The sequence below is a fragment of the Acomys minous genome (assembly GCF_964271855.1).
Source record: "Acomys minous genome assembly, chromosome: 9".
Taxonomy (NCBI): domain Eukaryota; kingdom Metazoa; phylum Chordata; class Mammalia; order Rodentia; family Muridae; genus Acomys; species Acomys minous.
In genome coordinates this window covers 40,507,946-40,532,421 of record NC_140490.1, presented here as the reverse complement: position 1 = coordinate 40,532,421, position 24,476 = coordinate 40,507,946, and the positions used below count along the sequence as shown (strand labels likewise).

The 24,476-nt window shown below is 53.6% G+C and overlaps 2 protein-coding genes and 1 pseudogene across 5 annotated transcripts in view; 2 read left to right on the top strand and 1 right to left on the bottom strand.

The window, feature by feature from the left end:
* LOC311605065 (small ribosomal subunit protein uS2-like) overlaps nt 1-24,476 on the bottom strand; it is a 986,626-nt pseudogene that overhangs the window by 458,210 nt on the left and 503,940 nt on the right. The gene's annotated exons all lie outside the window — the stretch shown is intronic.
* On the top strand, nt 1,793-8,130 carry LOC311605014 (uncharacterized protein; the record flags this gene model as incomplete). Its single annotated transcript, XM_084795323.1, has 6 exons — nt 1,793-1,831; nt 2,821-3,063; nt 4,014-4,166; nt 4,861-4,980; nt 6,895-6,925; nt 7,160-8,130. The coding sequence occupies 6 exons, from the start codon at nt 1,793-1,795 to the stop codon at nt 7,366-7,368; spliced, it is 795 nt and encodes a 264-aa protein (XP_084651449.1). The 3' UTR covers nt 7,369-8,130.
* UNC5A (unc-5 netrin receptor A) overlaps nt 18,711-24,476 on the top strand; it is a 56,404-nt gene continuing 50,638 nt past the window's right edge. For 2 of the 3 annotated variants that reach the window (XM_084795762.1, XM_084795761.1), the window contains exon 1: nt 18,711-19,038. In XM_084795762.1, the coding sequence (XP_084651888.1) occupies nt 18,969-19,038 (70 nt within the window). In that variant the 5' untranslated portion in view covers nt 18,711-18,968. The remainder of the gene's footprint in view (nt 19,039-24,476) is intronic. The other variant, XM_084795763.1, reaches the window with a different exon arrangement.

The following is a 24,476-nucleotide window of genomic DNA, read 5'->3' as shown; positions in this document are numbered from 1 at the left end:
GTACCACGTCACCTGTAGCAATGACTTTGTCCCTGGGTCCTTATTTCTAAAGAATGATAATTTAACTGCAGCTGCCCAGAGGCATAGAAGAGTGATGACACCTGGTACCCCCCAAATGTCAGTGCACCTCACCTTATGCCTTGATGGCTATCCCACCCCCTCTGTGAACCGTGGGGACCACATACCAAACTGGAAAGAGACAAGATTCCTAGATATGCAAGCAGGTGACCCCTGAAAGACCCTATGGTCCCTAGCAAACGAAGAACAAAAACGGGGAGCCCCAAACAGCAGCAAAGGAAGGATTGCCAGTCGCTTGTCAGAGTGGGGAAGGATTGCCAACTGCCCCTTAAGGTGAAGGCCAAAGCTTAAGAGAGGGGAGGAGGGTCTGCTGAGATGGCCACACTTTGTGCAAGCCAACCTGGGTGCTACCAGTCCTGAGGTGGGCGCCCTCACAGGGATAGACAAACGGGGTCCCCCTCAGAGGGCATAGTTTCCTGTGGAGGCTGCACATGGGCAGATTTTGAGAAAATGCCACCTGAGGCCAAGTCACCATGTGGCAATGAGGGATCACAGGGATAAAAATCAGTGGTGCAGCTAGCTGCTAGAGGTGGCTCTGGACATAAGCTCACTGGTGAGCGGAGTTCGGAACCTCAGTTCTCTCATCTGCAAACAGTCACGAAAAAGACTGAAACGCACAAGCTAAACACACTGCAGAGCAGGAGGGCTGTGTTCCACCCTGAGGTGCCCGAGGTGGGGACCAACGCTGTCCTCTGGATTCAAGCAGCAGCTCTCTGCTCAGCCTTGAGTGAGCAGAGGCCCCTCCTAGCAAACCTCCTGTTGGCCCTCGAGCCCTTCGAGACTTCATTATGTTATCCTGTTGCCTAGCAATGGACACCCAGGACCTACAAATTTGGCATGAGATCAGAAGGGAGAGTCGGGAATCAGGAGGACAGAATCCTTGCGGAGGCCACGGGTAACAGAAGGCCTGATGCCAGGCAAACATCAGGAGGAGTTCCAGAGCAGAGGGGGGCAGGTGGATTTGGGGGTTATTTCTCTGGACAAGAGGAATGGCGGATGTTTGGAGCTCAGTCAATCCCATGTCCGTTCAAGACTCCTGTGCTCCCTAGAGCTTCTTGCGTGTGTCCCATGGAACCCTCCTGAGTTGTCCAGAATCTGGGTTCTCTAATTCACGGGGTGAGGACCCTGGAGGCAGGGACATGTTTAGGAGATACCCAGATGGCAGGCGTGTAGCGAGAGGGTCACTCCTATGCCGTTCTAACACCTTCAACTGCCCGAGGACTCTCGGTCTGGGGCTAGCCTTTCTTCAAGGCGTTACAACACTTGCCCCCTTTCGGCAAAAAGAGATTGGACTCAGCCCAGCCCGGCAGCTTCTGCAGCGCCAAGCATTTGCTCACATTTCATCGCATCGCTTTGTTTTGTGGCATTTGTTTTAACAGTTGTCTTCTATTTATGGCTCGTGATATTGGCTTTCCACTTACGGCGGTGATAAAAAAGCTTCCTTTTACATTTTATTTCTTTAAGTTTTTTTTTTTTTAAAGGTGGCTGATAGAAAAATACTTAAGTAACATGAGCCTGGTGTGGATAGGACCATGACTGTGATGCCAGGACGTGAAGGATGGCAGTTTGGGAAATGTTCCTTGCAGGGATACATGCGCTGAGTCCTCAGCTAGCAGAACCAGGCACGCAAACCCCCGTCCTGACAGAGCTGACAATATAGCAGAGGCCAGAAGCCGGGGGAAGCTGGAACAATTCAGAGGCTACTCCTGGGCCCATGCTGGTCAGCAGTTTGAAGAAGCAGGAAGCAGGAACGGTCAGCAAGGCAGCCAGCACTGAGCCTAAAGCAAGCTGGAGCACTTCGGAGACAAAGAACAGAAGTGCCGTGCCAAAGACTGAGCTGTGCTGCCAGGCCCTCCTGGTGGAGACTGGTTTTGGAGGCTCCGCTGCTGTTGGAGGTTGTACACAGTGGGGAGCCCCACATCAAGGCACCTGCCTCCTTTTAAAGCAGCCTCTGAGGTATGGTGCAGGGTCCCAGAGCTTAATCGGCACCCCGTGCTGCGCAGGTCCCACCCCATGCCAGGAGGTCAGGACTCCATGGAGGCGTACCAGCTGCCTCTGGACTCACTTTCTGAGCCATCAAAGTGTCAACAGTGTGGTGACAAGTGTACTGTAGGATTTCAGCCCTTTGAAACTTGGCCATCTATCTGTGGTCCAGATCCAGCCTGGTAGGAGAAGGTAAGGTAGGATATCTCCTGGGTAGAAAAGCCAGAATTAGAATGGGGCTCCTCCGTTTGCAAGCTGTCTGATTCTGGGGGCTTCTTTTGTTCCTTTTTTTTTTTTTTTAATAAGATTGTGTGTGTGTGTGTGTGTCTGCGTGCGCCACATGTGTGCAGGTACCCACAGTGGCTAGATAAAGGTGTCTGGTCCCCTGGAGCTGCAGGTTACAGGTGATTTAAGCCACTCAGCTTTCTCTCTCTCTCTCCCTCTCTCTGGCTTTTTGAGACAGGGTTTCTCAGTATAGCCTTGGCTGTCCTGGACCCCCTTTGTAGACCAGGCTGGCCTTGAACTCTCAAGCACGCGCCACCATGCCCAGCTTGCTACTCAACTCTTAATCCCCAAGCCCGCGCTTCAGCCCCCATTTTGTTCTTTTGAGCTTTGGTTGACTCTAATCTGAAATGGGGGTAGCACGTTGAATGAGGTCACACTACTGTCTTGGCACAAGTGGTCAGTTAATAAGTGACACTTTGCTCTTCTATGCTCCTAGCTTTGCCTTACTCAAAACACCTCGTGTCTCTTCACCAGGAAGGGTTCTCAGAACTTACGCAGGAAGCGCAGAAGCCCACCCTTTCATTCAACAAGTCCTTACTGTCCCCACTCTGTGCCAGGCACTATTCCCACTACTGCGCACAGCTCAAGCCTCTGCCTGGACATGTCAGCAGAGCGATTCTGCTAGTGACAGAGACGGAAGCCGGTGCAGACTGCGGATCCAGGGAAGGCCTTGCAGAAGAGATGGCACTGGGGTGGAAAAGACTGAACTCCACAGAGGTTAGGCACGCGAGGAGCATTTTCACAGTGCCCTATAGGAAGGTCGCTCTAGTGGAGGAAGGGGCTAGTGTTAACAGGGGGGATTGTGGACTAGGCTGGGCGACAGAGCCTGCGGTCTAGATCTGGTGCCTGGGCCCCACAGCAGACCAGGCTGGCCCTCTGCTGCTGCACGGCCTGCAGTGGGTGGTGTCTGTGCTCAGAGTCAAAGGACTGCTGGCTGGATCTCTCTCCCTAAATCCCAGTCTTCCCCTTAGCCCTACATTGGGAGAAGTCCTGAAGGCTTGGATGAGGGCAGGGGTGCGGTGGGGGAGCAAGTGTGTTTGCTGAGGGGAGGGGTGCGGTGGGGGAGCAAGTGTGTTTGCTGAGGGCAGGGGTGCGGTGGGGGAGCAAGTGTGTTTGCTGAGGGGAGGGGTGCGGTGGGGGAGCAAGTGTGTTTGCTGAGGGGAGGGGTGCGGTGGGGGAGCAAGTGTGTTTGCTGAGGGGAGGGGTGCGGTGGGGGAGCAAGTGTGTTTGCTGGCACCAGAATCACAGCAGAAGCCAGGGCTGGATGGTTTCCCAAGTATTTAGAAATTAAAATAATAAAAAGAAAGCTGAGCATATGGAGGTTGTAAAGTGCCGTCCTTCTTAAAGAAGGGACACGACTTCCTTAGAATGCCCAGGAGAGCAGAGTCGGGGAATGCACACCGGGCGGGGGTGAACGGGCTGCTCCGGCCTCTGCTGGCCTAAGAGGCAGGGTTGTGTTTGTGAAAGATCTTGTGTCCCGCCACCCTGGCTTTATAAGAACCCAGTCCTCCGTAGTCCCGGAAATATGTATGCCTTAGCTCAAATCCAAACAGGTCTTTTTATTTTCTCCACCCGAGTAGCCACCTCCAGAGCAGGGAATTAGGAGCCAGCTTCTAGAATGTCCCCAAATCTAGCTGTTTCTCATCATTTGTTTTCCCCACCTCCAGCTCAGCCCCTCCTGTCTGGTCTCTGGATCCCACCCCACACCTTACCCACTCTTCCCCAAAGCCGTCAACTCCTGCATCCTCTGGGCCCAGCCTGCTCCTTCTGACCATCAACCATGTCATCGCTGCCCCAGGAGCTGTGCACATGCTTCTGATGTCAGTGGTACTCTGCTCTTACTTCAGATCTCACCCCAAAGAGAGTCCCTGGGGGAAGTCCTCCTTGGCCACTCATCCCAAAGGCCACCTCTCTAGTTGCTTAAGGCAACATTTAATCATCCTCTGTTGCTATGTGAAGTGACTCTGACCTCTCCCCCAACCTAAGTGCTGCGTGGGCTCTGACAAGTGTCCCTGTAATAGTCATAATACAGGCTGAGCCATCTGACACCTGAGTTGGGGACACTCCCTCCTGGTGGCCTACCGAGGGTGGGTTGAGAACCCTCCAGGGAGCCCCAGTACCTCCTTCACTCAAGGGTGTTTGCTTTTCTGTGTCTGTCAGCCCCACTGGGACAAGCTAGCTGAAAGGTATAGACCTCAGGGCAAAGTGGGGAGGCAGGCGTCCTGTGGGCTCCTGCTGGTGAGGGGACCAGGTCAGTTCTGGAAGAGCTTAGGTAGCAGGCGTCAGCATGGGGGAGGTGCCTCTGTGCCGGCCCTCCCCTCAGCCCTGCCTCCCCTCTACCCCTGTTCTGCTGTGTACTGGCCTCCACAAGATGGATTTTCCTGGCTGTGCCAATCTTGCTGCCACCTGTTCGCGCTGTGCTGGAGCCAGCAAAGTGGCTCTGCTTCAAACCCAGAGCAGCTGGGAGAGCGGTTGCCAGGCTTCCTTGTCCCCGTTACCCCTCCTTTGTTGCAGCTCTGGCTTCAAGTCATCCTGTCACCTGCTGGCAGCTGGGCAGCCCCTTCTCTTCTGTACCGTCATGCCTGCAGGCCTGTCCAGCCCTCCCAGCTCCAAGTCCTCATGACAGGCTGTAGGGTAAGACACACAGGGGGCTATCGCTTGCCCCCCACCACCTAGTCCCCACACAAGCACATACACACAAACACATACAAGCACATATCACACAGGAATACATACAGTCACATAAAAGTGTGTGTGCACATGCATGCAGCACACATAAAAGCTTGTGAGAAGGCACATGCATGCACAGATACAGGTAAATGCATGCGTGTAACCATTTACCAGCACATGTGTGCACACATGCATGGGTTCGTACACAAATGCACCCATGTATGAGCACACATGCACAATCATCCAAATGCAGGTAGGTGCATGTGAGCAATCATGCACGTATGAACACATATACATGTGCACAAATGAATAAACATGGGTGTGCATACATAGGTGCACACACATGCAAATGTGCCCATATGTATACAGATACACAGGCCTCTGATATATATGCACATGTATGTACAAATACACATAAAGCATCCACAAGCCTGTACATATAAGCACACAAATTCATATATATATATACTCACTCACACAAATATATGTGTGTGACAATGCACAGTGAAAACATAAAAATGCTCATGAACATATCCACACATCAGTGAGCTCATATGCAGGCACACGCAAACATGAAAACACACATTTATAAACATGCATATGCGCACACACTGCATAGGAATGCATGTCCACACAGCCACATACCTTGCACACATTCAAAATGCATACACATTGACAAATGCATGCAAACATACTCACCAAGGAATAACACATGAACACATACACACGCGCTCATGGATGCATCTACATATTTGTGTACACACATAAATATACACTATGAAATGTACAAATACATACTCATACATGCATGCACACTGGCATATGCTTCCTACAGGAGTACACATATTCACACGTCCACACACAAACATCTTCACAAGTGCACGTACATGAATGCACATATAAGCACACAAATGCACACACATGCACAAACATGCTTACACGATGTACATACATAAACACACACATATATACAAGACATACACATAGGCACGAATACTCATAAATGTACACATATGTGTGTGCATACAATAACATGGCACACATATGTGAGCATATCCCTGCACACAGCCATGCATGTGCATACACCTATGCATACAGACATACAGCCGTGCACATACAGGCTCCATGACCTTGACAGAGCCCCTCTGGACGTTGGATTCCTCAGCTGCCCCCAGCTAAGTCTTTGCCTGCTTAACCCACAATGTCACTGTGAAGAACAAACAGAGGGCCAGCGACTAAACTCCTTTGGGAACAGGCAGAGATATAATTAGACACGTGCGTGGGCTGGAGAAATGCAAACTGTAAAGTGCTGTGAGGCCCAGGAGCTGCTTTTGCTGGGTTCTCGCGTGTGCATGCCCGGCCTCAGGAGGAGGAGGAGGCGGGCTGAGTTTGTCTCTGAACCGCTGGCTCCAGCCAGGAGCATGTGACGGCTGAGAGACAGACATATGCGGAGATAGAGCAAGACAGGAAGACAGACAAATAAACACAGATAAAATAGCCTGCAAGGCGACGGTGCTCCTTATGGGAACAGACAAGGTTGTGAGGCAGCCAGGTCCCGGCAGCTCCAGCAGCGCCTCCCTTTCCTCCTCCCCTCCTGCCACCCGTTTGTCGGGGACTCACATGCATGTGGGCCTGTGGACACATGCACACATGCACACATGGGGCAGAGCAGGGCCTCGGTTGGAAGAAAAGATCTTCTCGGAGCGCGGTCCTGGAGAGTGGGGGCGTGCACCTCTGTGGAGACAGTGAGAAGCTTTGGGGCGGCTCCAAAGATTGCTGATCCCCAGGGATGACTCGGCACAAGGAAGCAGTGGAGGGTAAGGGGTGGGGGTGGGGAGCCATGCTGCCACACAAGCTTGCCTCTCTGTACTTTTCTAGGTGCTCAGAGCTGCTCATGGGGCACCTGCAGGTGAGCAGCCAGCTCGGGGGACGTAAGGCAGACTCAAGGTACCTGCTATGCATCCTCCCACATTCACCAATGGTCCTCAACAGAATGAACAGCCCTCCTGTATTTCCCTATCTGCCCCTGCCTCGCGTGGCTTCCCCTGCCTCCGGGAATCAAGTGCTAGCGCCGCTTTCATGGGCCCCCAGCCTTATCCCTTCCTAATTTCCAACCTCAGCGTCCTCTGCTCCTCTCTCCCAGCCTTCTTCCACACCGGCCCCTGGTTCCCACGAGGTTCCACCACAGGCCTTTGCACTCGCAGGGATCTCTGCCAGTGCCGGCCACTGAGTCTGAGTTCTGTCCCGTCTGAGTTACAAGTCATCAGGCTTCCTAAGCAGTGGCTAGACAGACGTGATGAGCTGCCAATCATCCTGCACCCCTTTGCTGGCTCCGCGTGGCTCTCGGGATGAGTCTAGAGTCCTCTCTGGATCTGGACCCTGCCCTCAGCACCTCTCAGATCCCACCCCGGCCCCTCCAATCAGCTCCACATGCTCCATCAAAGCCCGGCCTTGGCTGTTGTAACAGCCTGTGCTGGATTCTCAAAGCCGAGATGCTTCACACTGGCTGCTCCCCTGACCCACGGTGTTCCCCCCCCCCCCCCCGCCCCCGCCAAGCCATGGTCTCCATCTCTGCTGAAAGGGCCGCACTTTGTCAGCGCCCTGCTCGCATCCCTCTTCCGCCACACGCCTCTCTCCTATCTGGCCCGTTTCTTTACAATCTAGAATTAGTTTATACTTATCATCCATCCCTTTGCCTCTTTCTCCACTGGAACATTCTGTTCTAAGAAAACAGACTCTACACCCAGCACAGCACTTGGCATCAGGGGCAGGTGACAAATGCGGGCTGAGTACCCCTTATCAGAAATACTTGGGACCGCATCTATTTCAGATTTTGGGATTTCTTCTCAGATTTTGCATTATTTGCACGGATATAATGAGCTGCCTTGGGGTTAGACCCAAGACTAAACATGGAATTCGTTTGTATTTACCTATGCACCTGATATACAGAGCCTGAAGGCAACTTTATGCAATGTTTTAAATAATTTTTGTGCATGAAACAAAGTTTCATGGCATGGAATCTTCATGGCATGGTCACGTTGCTGCATGAAAATTCTTGTATTTTGGAGCGTTTTAGATTTCAGATTTTCAGGCTTAGGAAGTTCAACCAGGACTTGCCTGAATGAAGAGTGATGAACAGACGGGTGGGCGTTGGCTTGGGAGGGAGGGCAGGTGGGTGTGTGGAGGAGGAGGGGTAGACAGGGCCCTGATGGAGATGTGGCCTGCCCAGGAGTACACAGCTGCCGTCAGCAGCAGGCTGGGCTGAGCCCGTGACCTGCCTACCCCTGTCTTCATTCTCCCACTGGCTCCTTGCTTTTGTTCCTTTTTCTTTGTGAGTAAACATGTGTGCTGCTATTTCTTTTAGACTAGAAATGGTTGCTAGTGCTCCAGACTCCAGCTGCCACGCTGCAGCCTCTTGTGTGACTTGTTCTGTTTGCTAAACTCACTCGACTTGACTTCAGGCCCTATTAAACTAGCCATTAGGAGTTGGTGAAACCCTGTCCCCTGCCGAGGCACACTGCCGACCCATCAGCAGAGTCACCTGCACCGTTGTCAGAGCTGAGAGAGATCAGTGGTCCCTCCTCCTGGCAAGGCTCCAGGTGAGCCGAGCACCTTTGCCCTTCCAGAAGCCTCAGGAAGGAGGTCACTGGGGTCTGCCCCTCCGGGACTTGTCTTTGAGGTGGGAAATGAGGATCTGGGGCTTTGAGGACTCTATGTTTGAGCTGAACTCTATCAAGGGGGCTGTGAGGGTGGAAGCAGGCATCCCCGGTGGCATCCTAACACAGGACCCGGCTTCCATGAGCTGTGTTGCTGAGTGACAGTGCCGGGGAGGGAAGGACAATGCTGTGGATCACTGACAGGAAGCAAGGAGCATGAGCAGAGAGGCGGTGCTGGGTGGAGGCCACGCCCTGCATCAGGCCCCAGGCCATTCTTAGCATGCGCTCCTCAGAGCAAGGGAGGCTCCCTACCCCTCTTCTGGAAAATTACATCTTGGTGAAACTGGATTGAAGAAAGCATCAAGTGTTCATATCATTGTTGAGTGATGAGGGGTAGAGGGAGCAGCCTGAAGAAAGGAAGCAAACAACAACAAACTGCCTCCTGGGAAAGCTACCTGGAGAGCTACGTCCACGTGTGCACCTGCACACATGGGGACAAGGCCACATGCTAACCTTCCACCTGAGGCTTTTCCTGGTGAAAGCCTGGGATTGCGCGATCTCTTCCTCTTCCTCTTCCACTTCCTTCCCCCTCTTGCTCTTCCTCCCCTTCCTTTTTCTCCTTTTCTCCTTCTAACGCAAAACAAAGTATTCAAGTTGAATATGTAAAATTAAAAATTAATTTTTAAAAGATATTCATCGGGGTTGTGATTGAACTTGAGGATTAGATCTAACAGATGTCATTTTCAAAGGGAGTATCAGAAAGGTCCAGAGCCAACATGGAAGGCCCCCAATGCCTCAAGGCTTGCCTTAGACCTGGGAAGACAGAGCCTGAGAGACCTTTCACCTTGTTGAATTCCCTGTCACAGAGCACCTAGGCCGTCTCTTCCGGCCTGATGCTCCTTGAAGCTACTTCCAAGGTCCCACATCAGGAGGACCCAGGGATTTGTTCCGGGACTTGGAGAGCAGAGAGGGAAGGAACCAGACACAGAGGGAGCGTTGTGCTTGGCTGATCCCATAATGCCCAGCAGAGTGACAGCACCCACATGCTCCCGCAAGGGGGTTATTTTATTAACCAGATCGATTAAGCATCTCTCCTTCTAATTACTAGTTTAATTAACCTTGGCACACAGTATGCACCAGCCCCCTAGGGGCTGAGTCAGACTGCTGTGCTGGGCGCATCGCTGATCTGCTTTGTACTGCTGACTTTGGCTGGCCCCTCGGGGGGCCTGGGTAGCAGAGGTTGAGGGTCAAGCATTTGGGAGGACTAGGGAGGTGCAGAGTGAAGAGTGGGGAAGAGGTTTTGGGGACCTTTCTATAGAGTCTTTTCACGGTGCTGTACTCCATTAAGGGCCTCTGCAATGCTTGACTGGACTAGAATGATCCTAGCAGGTCAGGGGGACGTCAGCCTGAGCTGTCCCACTTGGTCACCCATGAATCTGCGCCACAGGAAGCCTGGGATCCAGAAAGCTTGGGCTCAGCTGCCAAGGGCTGGAGGGGAGGCATGGAGCTGCCTTGGCTTTCTCATCTGTGAAATGAGTACCAAGCTCCCCAGGTCATGGGCGAGGTGCAGTGCTTAGTTAAGAGGGCCAAAGTTGAGAGATTCTGCAGGCTGCATTCAGTCCTTCGCTTACTGATTTCGGCGTGTATTTCTGGAGGGCGTTGCAGTCTGACAAAGGCAAGCAGAACGCTATGCTCTGAAGGCTGAGTTCTCTGACAGTCTAGTCATCACCTATGTGTACACGTACGCTCCTGCCTGCCCTCTGCCCTCTGCCCTCTGTGCACTTCACCAGCACATGCCTCCCAGATGCTGCATCTGTGTGCCTGCATGGGGTGGACCTTCCTCCTTCACAGCTGTGGGCATGCCCTCATCTCAGAAGACCCCTCCCACCCTGCCTCTGCCCATAGGCACAGTGACCACTCATGAAGACAGTGGCATGGCTCCTCTGTTTGTGAGAGGCCAGAGGCCAGGAGCACCACTGACAGAATACAGCAAGAAACAGCCCACAACCCATCATAGCTGGGTTTTATATATTTATTTGCTTAAAAGCTTATTAAAATCCTAACCCAGTCTCCTCCTCACTATTGCAGTGCAGTTGGGAGTCTCCTGATGCCTGTGTGGGCTGCAGATGAGTATATATCCATGTGTGTGAGGGAGGGGTGTGTGTGTGTGTGTGTGTGTGTGTGTGTGTGTGTGTGTGTTATGAATGTGTATTTTTACCCAGCTACAATTACCAGTGTATTTGTGCATTCACATGTTTGTATGTGCGTATCTGGGTGTGGGCTGGGTATGTATGTGTGTGATCCTGGTTGTGGGTTGTACTTGAGTGTTTGTTTATGTGTGTGTCATTAGTCACAGGCATGAATAGCATGTCTTGTACATCTTCACCCGTCGATGGTAGGCTGTGTTTCTCGGTCCGTTTTTCTTGTCACCCCACAAGGATGACACTGTGTAGATAGTGTTTTCCTAACCATGTCTGAAATTTCAATGCCCAGTGGGTCATGTATCTGTTTTGCATAGCTTGTGTATCTGTGCACTATAAAAAGAGACTTTTCCTACCCTCCATGAGCTGCCTTCTTCCTTGAGGCTTGGACCATGCTGTTAGAGCTCCCACTGAGGAGCACATGGCTTCCTCTTCATTTCCTGCGCATGTGAGTTCAGGGTCCCTAGTCTCCAGGGCCCACCAGAGACCTTGTAACACAGATTTCTATGGGCGGGGTGGATCTGGGAGGAGTTAGGGGGAGGAAAAGGATGGATATCATCAAAGTACATGGTACGCACGGATGAAGTTCTCGAAGGTTAATGCAAATGTTTTATATCAAAAATAAAAAGCAAAGGGTTCTAAAACAAACAATCCAAAACTCCCAGAGGTTTCTGGACCCTCCCCTAAACATCCAATCAATAGACTTGGGGAGGGTTTGAGACTCAGTTTCTGCAAGCTTCTGGGGTACTCTGATGCCTTGGTGAAAGGAAATTTCTGGGGCCTCTGTGGAAGGACCACCTAACCTGAGTACAGAGCATCTGCCTGGAACCCCCTGGAGAATATGGCCATCAGCCATGAAGGCTGATGCCTTGTTCTCAGGACCATTACAAGAACACTGCCTGTGTGAAGTGGGGGCTGCCCAAATAATGCTGCTGGCTAGACAGAGCCCTTCTCCTGCCCAAAGACACATGGAACACATAAACGGTGTGTCCCCAAAACCAAGACACACTGTTGGAGTCAGGGACAAACACTAAACCAAGCATCTGGAGTCCCGTTTCTTTGTTTGTTTGTTTGTTTGTTTTTGTTTTTTTGAGACAGGGTTTCTCTGTGTAGCCCTGGCTGTCCTAGACTCACTTTGTAGAGCAGGCTGGCCTCAAACTCACAGTGATCCACCTGCCTCTGCCTCCCAAGTGCTGGGGTTAAAGGTGTGTGCCACCACACCTGGCTCGAGTCCCATGTTGGGGGATGGTCTGATGTATTTTGATGCTAATTTCTGCTTGCTGTCTGACCCACCTTTTGCTTAATAAAAAGCCATCACACCTGGGCAGGGCAGGAGATAGGTGGGGCTAGGAGAGAGGAAGGAATTCTGGGAAGAAGAAAGGACCCCCACCAGGAGAGAAGGAGAAGGAGGTCTGAAGTGAGGAGAGGAAGGCCGCCATGGGTTAGATGGAGGAAAAGCACATGGCCGGTGTGGATGGAGAATCCAGCCCAGATGAAGAACATTAACAAGTATTTGGGATTATGGATGGGAGGTAGCTTGATAGAGGTTATTAGAAGCAGATGGCATGGGATTGAGACAGGGATCCCATGCCTGCCCCACTATGGGAGGTAGTTTAAAGGATTGATATCTGCTCTGCCCCAGGTTAACTAAGGCTATTTTAAAATATAACAAGTGTCTGTGTCTTAATTGATTGCTAGCCAGGCCTACAGGTAATACAGGTAATTTTAAAAACCATAGTCCCGTTTCTATCTGTTTGATAAAGTAGACCCAAATCTTGCTTCTGTGAACCCTAGTGTCTGCCCAGGCCTAGGGACACAGTGTGCCAGGCACAAGGACAGGTGGTGGGAGCCGACCTCTGCACTGCCTCCAGGCCAGCCCTGGGATTGCAGAAGAGGGTCCCAATCTATACTGAACATTTTCAAGGACCTGGCAGCAAAATCAACCCAAATAGAGAAGCCCTACCTGGCCCTGTACTCTCTGGTGTCAGAGAAAACCAGGGCCTTTGGAAGACTGGACCAATGCAAAGCTTCAACCCTGTGTGTCGGAGTGATCAGAATCCAGGGGCAGGGGTGGGGTGGGTACCGATTGATGCAGTGGAGGCAGAGCCCCAGCATAGGCTGATGGGAGCCTGGAAGAGGGAGGAAGCAGTGAGGAGGCCAGGAGTGTGTTGGCTGGGCTGGGAGGGAATGGCAACATGGAATGTGTGTAAATGAAGGCTGGAGATGGAGGGCAGCAGAGAGGGGCTCTGTGGTCCTGGGGTGGGGGTAGGGGAGTGGGAAAGGCCCCCTCTTCCTTCTCATAAGCTTTTAGGGCATCAGAGCATCTTGCTAATTGTTCATGTCCCAGTGACACTAATGAAATTATCTCTGGAAAATACTCATCAGGTCATCTTCAGAGAGCACGGTTCCCAGCTTCAGCTTGGTCCAGTGCCCCCTCCCCCTCCCCCGGCGCTTCCTCTGCCCATCTCCTTTTTCACAGACCTCTCAGCATGGAGTTGCTCACCTCCAAACCTACCTGAATGTGCCCGGTGAGAAGACTAGAAATGAAGGCTCTGTAGCCAGGGAAACCTTAGAGAAATGTCATGGGTGCTGTAGGGCCGGGCAAGGTTGTCTCTGTGTGTGCGTGTGTGCGTGTGCGCGTGTCCTAAGATGCGCACAATCACTCATGCGTCTTAGGACCATGTGTCTCTAATAAAACCATTTGTTAGACTAGCATCCTTCAGCCAGCAAGCGTTTCTAGAGCAACTTCGGGTTTGAATCTTTACCAGCTAAGGGGCATCACAGAGGCTGAGCCTTCTACACAACTCGGGGTCTGCTTTGCCAGGGTTGTGAGAATTGAAAGAGATAAACCAGACTCTGGGCTGGCGTCCTGTCACGAGCATGCTGGACGCTGTCCTTGGTCCTGGAACCATCTAATTCAAGGCATTTCCTGCGAGTTTGCTTTCTATTGTTGTGATGGCACAAACCGCCATGCCCAGCTTAGAACAGACTTTGATAAAGGATAGTTTTTGGAAAAAGGGTCTCATGTATCCTAGGGTGACCTTGGACTCACTATATAGCTGGGAAAACCTCCCACAGATCCTCCTGCCTCCACGTCCTCAGTGCTGGGATCACAGGTCCCTGCTACCTGCCTGGTTATGCAGTGCTAGGGCTTTGACCGCGCTCAGCATGCAATTTACCAACAGAGCTACACACCTAGTCCTTACAAAGGATAATTAAGCATCATTTTTTTTCTAGGGAAAATGATAGAAACCCTAATGGATTTAAACAACCAAAACAGGGACACACTGGCTGAGAGAACGGAAAGTTCCAGAAGTATTCCTGGCAGCTTGAGAGTCAGTTTGGATGGCACACCACAGTTTGGGGACTCTCTTCAGGATTGGCTTTTGTGCCCATGCCTCAGCCTCAGGCAAGTCTCACAAACAGACCACGTGCATCAAGAAAGGAAAGTCTCCAGTTGCAACAAAAGTTCCGGAAATGAGCTTCAGTGAACGGGCTTGTATCTGTGCCCACTCCACGCCTGCCCCTGAAGTTCAGGGGATCTTGGGTGTTTATCAGCAAGGCAGAAGTTTGCTCCATGTTTTGGAACTGGGGTGGTTAGGACACACAAATTTTGTGTGCTGAAGGCAGAAGGGGTGGTTCTTCAAATGAAACAAAGATGTTTCCAGGAGGCAGAAGCCAGATTCTGGCCAGTGAGCAGATATGAAATGTAATTTGCATGATGGTGAAGTCAGAGGCAAGATTACCTATATGGCATGTTCTCCTAAAAGGCAGCCTGCCAGGCAGTCTTGAGTGGAGAGCTGTGGGGCTCTTTCCTAACCTCTGCCTTCAGAGCCTTCTCAGCAAGGACATGGCTATAAGTCTATATGATTTCCCAGTCTCGTCTGGGGATCACAAGAAGCTGAAGAAAACAGCAAAGACTCTGCCTGGCAGTACCCACACCCCAAGAGAGCTCCATGTGGAAAGGGGGCGCATAGGCATAGCATGGGAACATGGCTGTGATGAACTGAAGTCTCCACTTACAGGAGATTGGCAGCCAAGTGGGGGGTGGGCGGTGAAGGAGCTTCAGTGGCTAGCAAAGTCTAGGTCAAAGGCCAGGGCAGCATCCTTCAATGTGTGGTAGGTCTTCAGACCACTGAGTAGCAGAAACAGCTGGCAGAAGGAAGGAGGCTCAGATAACCTAGATGCCCCTACATACCCTGAATCAGAATCAGATTAGGGAAGGACCTAGGCATCTCCATTTTGCCCAGCATCATGGCCACTGTGGCTCATCTCCACGTGAAAGATGGCCTTACCACAGCCTCGATCTCCCCTCCAGTGAGTACTAGGACCACGATGTCTTTAGCCAACAGCTGGTTGGAACACCACTGCATATCAGATCATGCAGGCAGGATGCCCTGCAGAAGTCTTCAAAGCCCTGCAGAAGTCATCAAAGGACTGGTTTTGTTGGGGAGCACCTGCAGTGCATGGGGGGATGGTTTAAGTGACCAGAACCCTACGGTCACACCAGCAGCTGGGGCAGAAACATTTGGCCTGGTGAAGAAAGATCCAGGCTTTGTCTCTTGAAATAACAGAAATGGAGGGGGAGGAAGGCACGACGGTGCGGTCCCAGATGGTGAAGCCAATGAGGGGGTAGATTCTTGCTCCCTAGAGAAGAGGCATTTCTGGCCTGCAGAGTGGTTCTGGTGAAATCCGTGTCCTGACCCTGGGCTATTGACAGGGAAGTCTGGGCATTTGTTGGAGGGAGGCTGGTCCCACCGGCCTTTGAGGGCAGAGGTCCAAGCTCACACAGTCTGTGCCTTTGTCTTAGCAGAAGGGAGGGGAAAGGAGAGCAGGAATGCTAGGAGCCCTTCTCCCATTAAGCCACCGCACCCGAGTGTAAGACAGGCCCTTCCCTATGGTCTGGATTTGTAAACAGAAGGCAGGCGAGACATTGGCAAGGCCATCGTCTCTCCTTCCCCCCCCCCCCCCCCCCCCCGGCTTGCCCGAGTGCCCCTTAGAAGGGGCCAGCTGAGGTGAGGTGAGGTCTCAGTGACTATAAGGAATATGCCATTTAAAAGGCAGGGGTTAAAGTCTTCTAGGGAGAAAAGCAAATGGGAAAGCCTGGAATGAAGGAATAGCTGGGCTTCTAGGGAGATGGGCTGCAGTAAGATCACGCACCACGGGACAGGCTGCATGCCACTGAACGCCGTTCGCTAATTTCAGCTCTACCCTCCAGGCTCTTTCAGGTAGGGTCCTGTGGGTAAAAGTGGAACATCCTCTTTCGGGCGAAGGTACTGGTTACTGAAGGGTATTTCTCTAGAGCCCTTTGTTCCTCTGTGTCTGTGGGAGGCTGAGTCCTTGAGTGAACATGGCCAACAGCAGTAGATCCACGATGGACAAATGAGAAATAAATCTTTGTTGATTAAAGCCACTGATACTTTGGGAACCATTTGTTACCATGACAAAACCTATTCTGACTGATACACAAGCCTCTCTAGATGGAAAGAGAGGGGTGGAGAACTGAGGAGGGGAGAAGAAAAGATCCACCCTATCTCTTACCCTATTCCCAAATTCTAACCCCAAACAGAAGCTTTATGGAACATGGGCCCAGAAATCAAACTCCCGGGGGGCCTTCTCAACCAGCTTAGCAGTTCTAGGGTAAGGCTGGTCCTTGCCCAAGTCTTAGCTGCCTCATATAGATAATGGAAGTGTTGATTTAATGGTTTCCATGTACTGCTCAGAGCAAACTGTAGATGTCGGCAAGGGCATAGCAGCATCTAAGAAACACATAACTTCCGCATATACACCAGCCCCTAACCCTTCAGTGTCTGAATTCCAAGCCCTCAACATTTCCTCTACACCCGAATTCAGGTCCAGAAGAGTACTGTAGGGGTATTAATAGGGTCAATCAGAATAGCTTGGGCACACAATATACTGCTTACACACACACACACACACACACACACACACTGTTCTCTCTCTCCCTCTCCCTCTCCCCCCCCCTCAAACAGTAGGTAGACCACCTCCACTCTCCTACATGTAAACAGCACCCAAAGCAGAGTTCAAAAAGCTCAAGTTGGGGATTATGGACATCTGGATCCCAAGAGGTTATAAATACACACATGTATTAAAAATAAATTGGGGGGGGCACTAAGATGGCTCAGTAAGTAATCGGTCTTGCTGCCAAGCCTTACAACCTGGCTTCCAGCCCCAGATCTCACATAAGAAGGAAAGAAATGACTCCTACGAGCTGTTTTCTGACTCCCACACAAGCACTATGCAATGCAATCACGTGCACATGCACGCACACAAACACATATCTTTTTTTTTTTAAAAATTTAAATAATTTTCCCGGACAATAGCTTCTATTGAAAATTGGAAAATAAAGCCAATTGGGGCCCCAACTTCCCCAACCACGGGCACTTGGAACAGAAGAGCCATTTAGGTATCATCTGTGCCCTGTCTCGCTGCCTGCCTGGCCCGGCGACCCAAGATCTGTAGGTACACATCTGGAGCTTTGGCTAATACACACACACACACACACACACACACACATACGTGTGTGTGTATGTATGTGTGTGTGTGTATATATATATATATATATATATATATATATAGAGAGAGAGAGAGAGAGAGAGAGAGAGAGAGAGAGAGAGAAGCAAAACATTTTTCACAACCTTTTCTATCAAAAGTGGGAAACAAAAGACAGACCGAGAGAGGGCCTCGTGTCTCAAGAAATATAGGAGAGCTCATATCTCTTTGTGGAAGCCAAGACCACTCTTATACCGTCTAGCCTGCAGCACCAATTTATATTATCGATTGGCGCTGTAGGCGTTGGAGTTTGCGACCGTCTTCACCTTCTCATTCCCCTCCTGCCCGGGAGTGGGACCCTCTCTTTCAGATCTTTTGCACCGTGCACGCCCAGAGCGTTTAGTTCCCTTCTCTAGGGCAGCCCTCTGTTTATTTTAACCAGTTTAGAGAATGGGGGTGGGGATAGGAGATTCCAGCAGCGGTCATTGTGCTGAATCCAGAGACTCCCGTGACTTGCCCAAGGTCACAGAGCCAGAAGACTAAGGCGCTTCGATTCTACCCTACGAGTTTGTAGCTTCCAAAGCCCTTCTGGCTCCTGCATCACGCCCACGTCACGAGCGCCGCGCGCGCTCGGGGCGCAAACAACACCACGCGCCTTGCAGGTTGCGCTGCGCCCTAAGGTTGTTTCCTTTGGGCCAACAGCGCAGAGGGATTAGGAAAGCCTGGGGCCACGTTGCTGCACGTGCTGCTGGAGCCCACCAGGCTACGTTGGAGGTTGCGGATGGTGCAACACTGGGGGGCTGGCCGCTCCTCCGCGCAGGCCGGCCCCCGGACCTCTCCTGCAGGCCCCCATCCAAGCCGAGCGCCCGCAGCACACCGCGGCGCGCTAACGAGCTCTGAACGCAGCCGGGAGGCTAGGGTGCGAGCAAGGACTGCAGCGGAACCTGCCCGGGGCACTCCAGTGTCAGAGCTGCTCTCTGCAGGCTGGCTCTGCGCCGGGGTCGCCGCAGCCCGGGGCCCCTCCCGGGCCACCTGTGCGCCTACTGGCGGGCCAGGGTGATGCCGGATCCGGAAAAGCAATCCACTCCGGGTTCTAGACTTCTGTCTCTGTCCCTGGAGACAGAAAGGGGTGGTGGGAGGCCTCCCCGCCCACTACCCCAGCTCCTCCCTGGGGGAGCCTCAGGCGTTGCCCGAAGGGATCCCCGGCGCGGGGGGGTGGCTCCCGCTCGCTGCGCCTCCCAGCCCCTCCTCCCCCGCCCCGCCCCTCCTCCGCCCCGCTCCGTCGCTCCAGTCCGGATTTTGCGGCGCCCGCCGGCCCGCTCCCCGGCTGCGGGCTCCGCGCGGCGGCTGGCTTGGTGCGCGGCGCGGCTGGCGCTGCGCTCCGCCCCGGCTGCATTGCTGCGCTCCGGGTGCCCAGGGGAGCCACGCGCCGCGTGCGCCCCGCAGCCGGCCGCCCAGAGGCAGCGTGGTCCTCTGGCATGGGCCCCGGGGGCGCCCCGAGGTGGGGCTCTCGGCTGAGACGCTGACAGCCTCTCTCCCGCCCGCGGGGCCCCGAGTCCAGCCCTCACGTCTGCCCGCGGCCATGGCCGTCCGGCCCGGCCTGTGGCCAGCGCTCCTGGGTCTAGTCCTCGCCGCCTGGCTTCGTGGTTCGGGTGAGTCACGCCGCGCGCGCTCTGGGGAGGCTTGCGGGGTACCGTGCGCGCGAACGCTTAGCTCTGGGGAGGAGGTGGCCCTGACCCGCGCGGCCGACCCGGCTGGGAGCCCCCGGAGGCCAAACTTTGCCGGGCAGGACGCGGGGGCCGCCTCTCGCTGCTGCGCAGCTTCTCGGTGCGCTCTCCCGGAAGCCTGGGTTCTGCCAAGTCCAGGAACAGCTGTCAGCGCACGGGGCTGGCGAGTGAAGACGCCCCACGCCTCCGGGTGGGGGAAGTTTGCTGGTTTCACGGCCGTAGAATGGCCGTAGGGTTGGAAAAAACCAGGAAAGACAAGACTTGAAGGGCTTAAAGATAGCGGGTTTGGACCATATGCTAGTGCTTAGAAAATGGGGTGTTTGTGTGTTTGTGGTGGGGGGGCGGGTGTTAAGATAGGTCTTCCAGGTAGACTGCCTCAAACAGCCACTCACAATTTCCAGCTTGGCACCTGGCCTTTGCCCACGTCTAGAACACAGTGTCCTCCTCTGTCCCCGCCACACACGCATGCACACGCACACACTCAGGCGTGGAGGCATCCAACAGTCCCCAGCTCTTGCAGCCACACACGCTTGCACACGCACACACTCAGGCGTGGAGGCATCCAACAGTCCCCAGCGCTTGCAACCGGCAGTCAAAGCGTTGGGGCCCCTGTGGTGGTCTGTGGCTCCTTGCCTTGCTGGTGGAGGCGGGAGGGGGGGGTGGAGAAGAGGGAGTAGGGGAGTTGTTTGCTGTTGGCTGTTGGTTGGCGGGCTCTGAGAACCTCTCAGAAACTCCACAGCCCTGCTGTCTCCCCGCTTGTGTTGTGGTTCATCCTAACCAGTCCCCTTCATAACCCAGCCTTTTAGCCCACCTCCTTGCGTGAGGGGCCTCGGAGAAGGGCTTTGTCTGCTCTCCAGAAGCCTGCACCTAGGCTGAGCTGTGGGGGAGTCCCAAATCTCTGGCCCCTGAGGACTTGGCAGCGCTGAGCTTCTGTGTATGGAGAAGGATGCCCTTAGCAAGTCTTCATGCTTGATGCCCCCCAGAACCTGCGTGGTGTGTGTATGTGTGTGTGTGTGGGGGGGGGACTCCCCAGGCTGGCAAGGCCACAGTTCATCTTAAGGGGGTGGATTTCCGAACTGGGAATCCAAAATGATGAGAGGCTCAATCAAGGACCTGAGGATTAAGGCGGATGGCTGGATCCTTGAAGAGTCTCTGCGCACTGCATCCTTCACCCACCATTGCCCACTGCCCTTCCCCTCCTGTCCCATAAGTCCCCTACCTCGTTCCACCTGCTCTAGCTCCCCTCCCCCGTCACTGCACTCCAAACCCTCACCCCGTGTCAAGCCCTTCTTTCCAGCGGCCTCCCTTTTTAATCCTGATGGACCCTTGGGTTGAGCTGCCTGTCACTGGATGTGCACGCACGTTGTACGTGTTAGGGGTGTCAGTTGCATGCCTAGCCACGGTCATGAGCTGGGGGTATGAGAGCAGGTGCTGCCAGACCCTGAATAGATGGCCAGGAAGTGTTTACTGAGTTGGATGTGTGTGAGAGGTCTGTGTGGTCAGAACTGCATTTTGCCACGTGAGCACGTGTGGAAGCTGTGGAAAAACATGTGTCCTGGGTAATGGGGGGGGGGAACGCCTGGTGTGGCATGGGTAGTGCTGTCATGTGTGTGGTCAGGCAAGCCCTAATATGCTGCGTTCATGTGGTAGGTGTGTGCTATTGCACCGGCGAGCGTTAGGGGTGGTAGACACTTGTAGGTTAGGGCATTAAAACCGGGAAATGAAGCGTTGCACTTCAAAAAGCCATGGGATTGGAGAACTGCATTGCCCATTGGCAGGACACCTGTTGGGGCCTGGCCTGAGATTTCCTAGGGCTGACAGGTGGGCAGAGTTCTTCTGGGCTGCCTGGAGCAGAGCCTGTCTCTGGGGTTAACTGTCAAGCCTGTGCAAGGAGCTGCTGGATGGTACAGGGGTGAAGAGTGGCCCTGCTTCTCAAAGAGGCCCTATCTGACTGTCCCCCACAGGCTCGTGACAACAGACACCTAGATAGGCTGCCCCTGCCATGACCCTACAGCCCTGCACTGGCTTCTCAGTTCCTTGGCAACAGCAGCTGGTGAAAAATGTATCTGTGAGTGGCTGGGAGAAAAATGGTCAGCCAAGCAGGCTCAAGGGGCATGGAGTGGGGAGGGGAACAGCACAGCTGAGCCAGTGCAGACTCCACCCTCCAGCAAGCCACCCGTCCTTTGTCACCCGGTATCACACACCACCACTTACTCAGCCATCCCTCAGCACAAACGCACCTGGGCATGCCCCTGTCTGTGCCTGCACACTCAGGCACCCACCTGTCTTACCAGATTGTCCCTTTTATAGTCTGCCAGTTACACAGCTAGCACACACAACTCCTTACCTTTAGGTCTTTCTGTCTTGGGTACCCCCATCCTCCTGGGAAGGAGAGGCATGAAGGCCAGGCTCTCCTGGAAATTGCAGCTGAGGGCCACCAGGCTCAAGCACTGCCCTTGGTCCTCTTCCTGTTCCCATCCCCAGGGCTGGTGGACTTTTGCCCACTCCTACTCTAGCCTGACAGGCCCAGGAGGAGGCCCTCGGTCCAGGGCAGACAGCACCATGTTCTTGCTTCTTGCACATGGGGCAGGCTGTCCCTAGGTGCTACAGGACAGGGCTTAGCCTTTCACTGGCCTGTTTGCTTCCCCCTTGCCCATGTTGGGAAAGGGTTTTCTTCCAGGAGGCCGCGATTCCATGCTTATCTACCTTAGGCCTGTGTCACATCCCTTTTCCTGCCTGGTGCTGCCCAGAGTCTCAGGCTTGCAGGATTAAGCTGTAGCTTGGGGTGCACAGCCCTTTTAGGTGAAGGCCCCAATGCTGCCACCTAGGAACCTGTTCTGTGCACACAAATGCTAGGCCCTCTCATGCCAAGCCAAATCCCACTGTCCTCTCTTCCTAGGGGCACGCTGTCATTGCTGCCGTCCCTCAGCCCCAGGCTGGAGGGGAGGTGGGGGGACCTTGCTATCTCCCTTGGCTCTCCCTTCTCCTTCACGCTTCACATTTAATCTGTCACCAAGTCATCAGGCCCAGTCTTACTTGTGACATTGCTGTGTGTCCCTAGCCTTCTTTGCTTCCTCCCATCCCCAGCTCCTTTCTCTCCCGCTTGCCTCACCATAGTGGCCACCTCCTACTCATCCTCCTCCCTCTTCTCAGACTAAGGCCCCTGGAAGCCTAATATAGGGCTGTCTGTGGCTCTTGGGGGGGGGGTCCCTGCTGGTAGAGTCTTAGCCCTGAGCTGGGGTGGGGGCAGGGATAAAGGAAACACCTGGTCAGTTTACCCAGAGGTCAGCTGCAGTCCCAGGCTGTGCTGCTGCTGGGCTTGGCACCATCAGACTGTTTCCCTGGCCTTGATAGCACGCACCCCACTTGGCATCCTAGCTCTTGGCTCTGTCCTGGTCCTAGCCAGGCCCCTTTATTGCTGCTAGTTTCTCACCCTATACAGCCTTGAGCTTGAGGTCTCCCACAAAGCCTCCCCAGCTCCTCCGCCACAGGGCTCGGTGAGGTGCTGTGGGGTGGGCTAAATGAAGGCAGAACCCTCTGGTCCTGACACTGCCTCCTGCAGGGCTTCCCCAACATGGCCGTCAGCAGTATACCCTGCTCTCTGCCCCTACGCGCTCCAAAACTCAGCTAGCCAACTGTTTAATGTTTTTCTTCCTCTTTTTGGTTGGAGTTTGGGCTTGCAGGCCAAGTAGGAGGAACAGAGAAATTCAACACGTCAGCGGCAAGGTCCCACCCGTATTCCTGACCACAAACTTCCCCACCCTGTCACAGTGGGGACTAGTAAAGCCAGTCCTCCCCACCCATGGGGCAGGCACCATGCTCAGGCCACACACATATATGTAGACAGCAAGCCAGCACACGTTAAGTGCATGTGAGCGAACCACCCATGAGAGTGAACTGTGCCTGTGTCCGTGGAGAGCGTATTTTGGGTACTGTCTCTGCCCTGGTGTTTTCTTGTGCAAATATAACTGGTACCAAGGTTTTGCGTTGCTATACAGATCACCCATTCCTGCCACTCTCCCCTGTCTCTTCATGCTCCCCAGGAGGTCCTCCTCCCACCTCTTCCTGTCAGGTAGGACTTCCAGGTAGGACTTCAAAGGCAAGGCGAGCTGTCTTCCAACCTAAGCTGCATGTCATTGGACAAGTAGCTGTTAAATCCCAGCCCGTTTCCACACCTGTAGCACGGGGGTCTGTCTTATTCCTGGGCTAGTAGCAGTGAGCTGACGGGCGGGTAGCAGCCTGCAGAGTGGGCTGCAGCATCTTGCAGGTGCCTTATTGCCTTCTGCCTCCGTTTTCCCTGGCATTGGAGACAGAGTTGGAACAGGCTTGGGCCTTCCGTTGCAGCAGGGCCCAGGCTTAGGCATAGGACAGAAGAGGAATCACATGAACAAGCCGTACAGTGCATCCAGCCCGCCTTACATGTGTCACATGGACTTGGGCTCAAAGAGTGTTGCTCAGCAGGTTCCTACCACCACTTTTTGGTTCATGCTGTCCCAGGACCATATGCTGCCATCCTCTCTGACATGCAGGATGTGGCCGAAGAGCCCTGGGTGGACGTGAATCTAGTCCTGGATCTGCCGTTTGATTACTGTGTGGTCACTCAAACTGTCTGGATTGAAGTTGGTGGCTTGCCCCAGGCAGAGGCTGATGCCCAGGGAAACTGCCTCCAGCCTGGGGTGGACTCTGTAGCAGGCTCTCCCAGGAACTGCTCATATCTGCCAAAGACACCAGCAGCCCTGGCAGTGGCTGACTGGATTGCCTGGGAGCCAGGTGGGTTCTGGGACAGAGCCAACGGTGGCTGTAAGGCAGAGCTTGGAAGTGTACATCCCAGTCCCCAAACCAGGAAGCTGGGTCCTGCTGCGGCTAGTGAGCAACTCCAGTGATTAACAGGGACCCCAGGGTCAGGGAGCTAGGGTTGAAGCCTGCCCCCTTTTCAGACACTGATGTCAAAGGCCACAGGAAGATTGTGACCCCGGAGCCATATCCCAGGCAGATGGAGCTGGTAGATGGGGAAACTGGCAAGCTCTGGGGACCGGTGCCATGCCTCTTAATCCTCATCCCGGATCCTGCTCTTCCCTGTACCTCGTATGTACCAGTGGTGGATTGGGCAGGAGGTTCGTCCTTTCCAGTGGGATGCTGGCTGTCTAGAGAGGACAGAGCTGAGAGACCAGGTTGGGGTAGTCTAAGGAGGAGGATCCCATCCTCCACGATAGGTCTGGCTTGTTTTTATTTGCCGGTTGTGTGTAGACGGCAGGGCATATAGAAGCCATTTCCCCTCTTGAGGTGTGGTTGCTGACTGGCTCAGTAGAGCCCTGTTTAAGATTGGGGGTCCAGAGAAACTCAGTAGATTCTGGGGAGGCCTG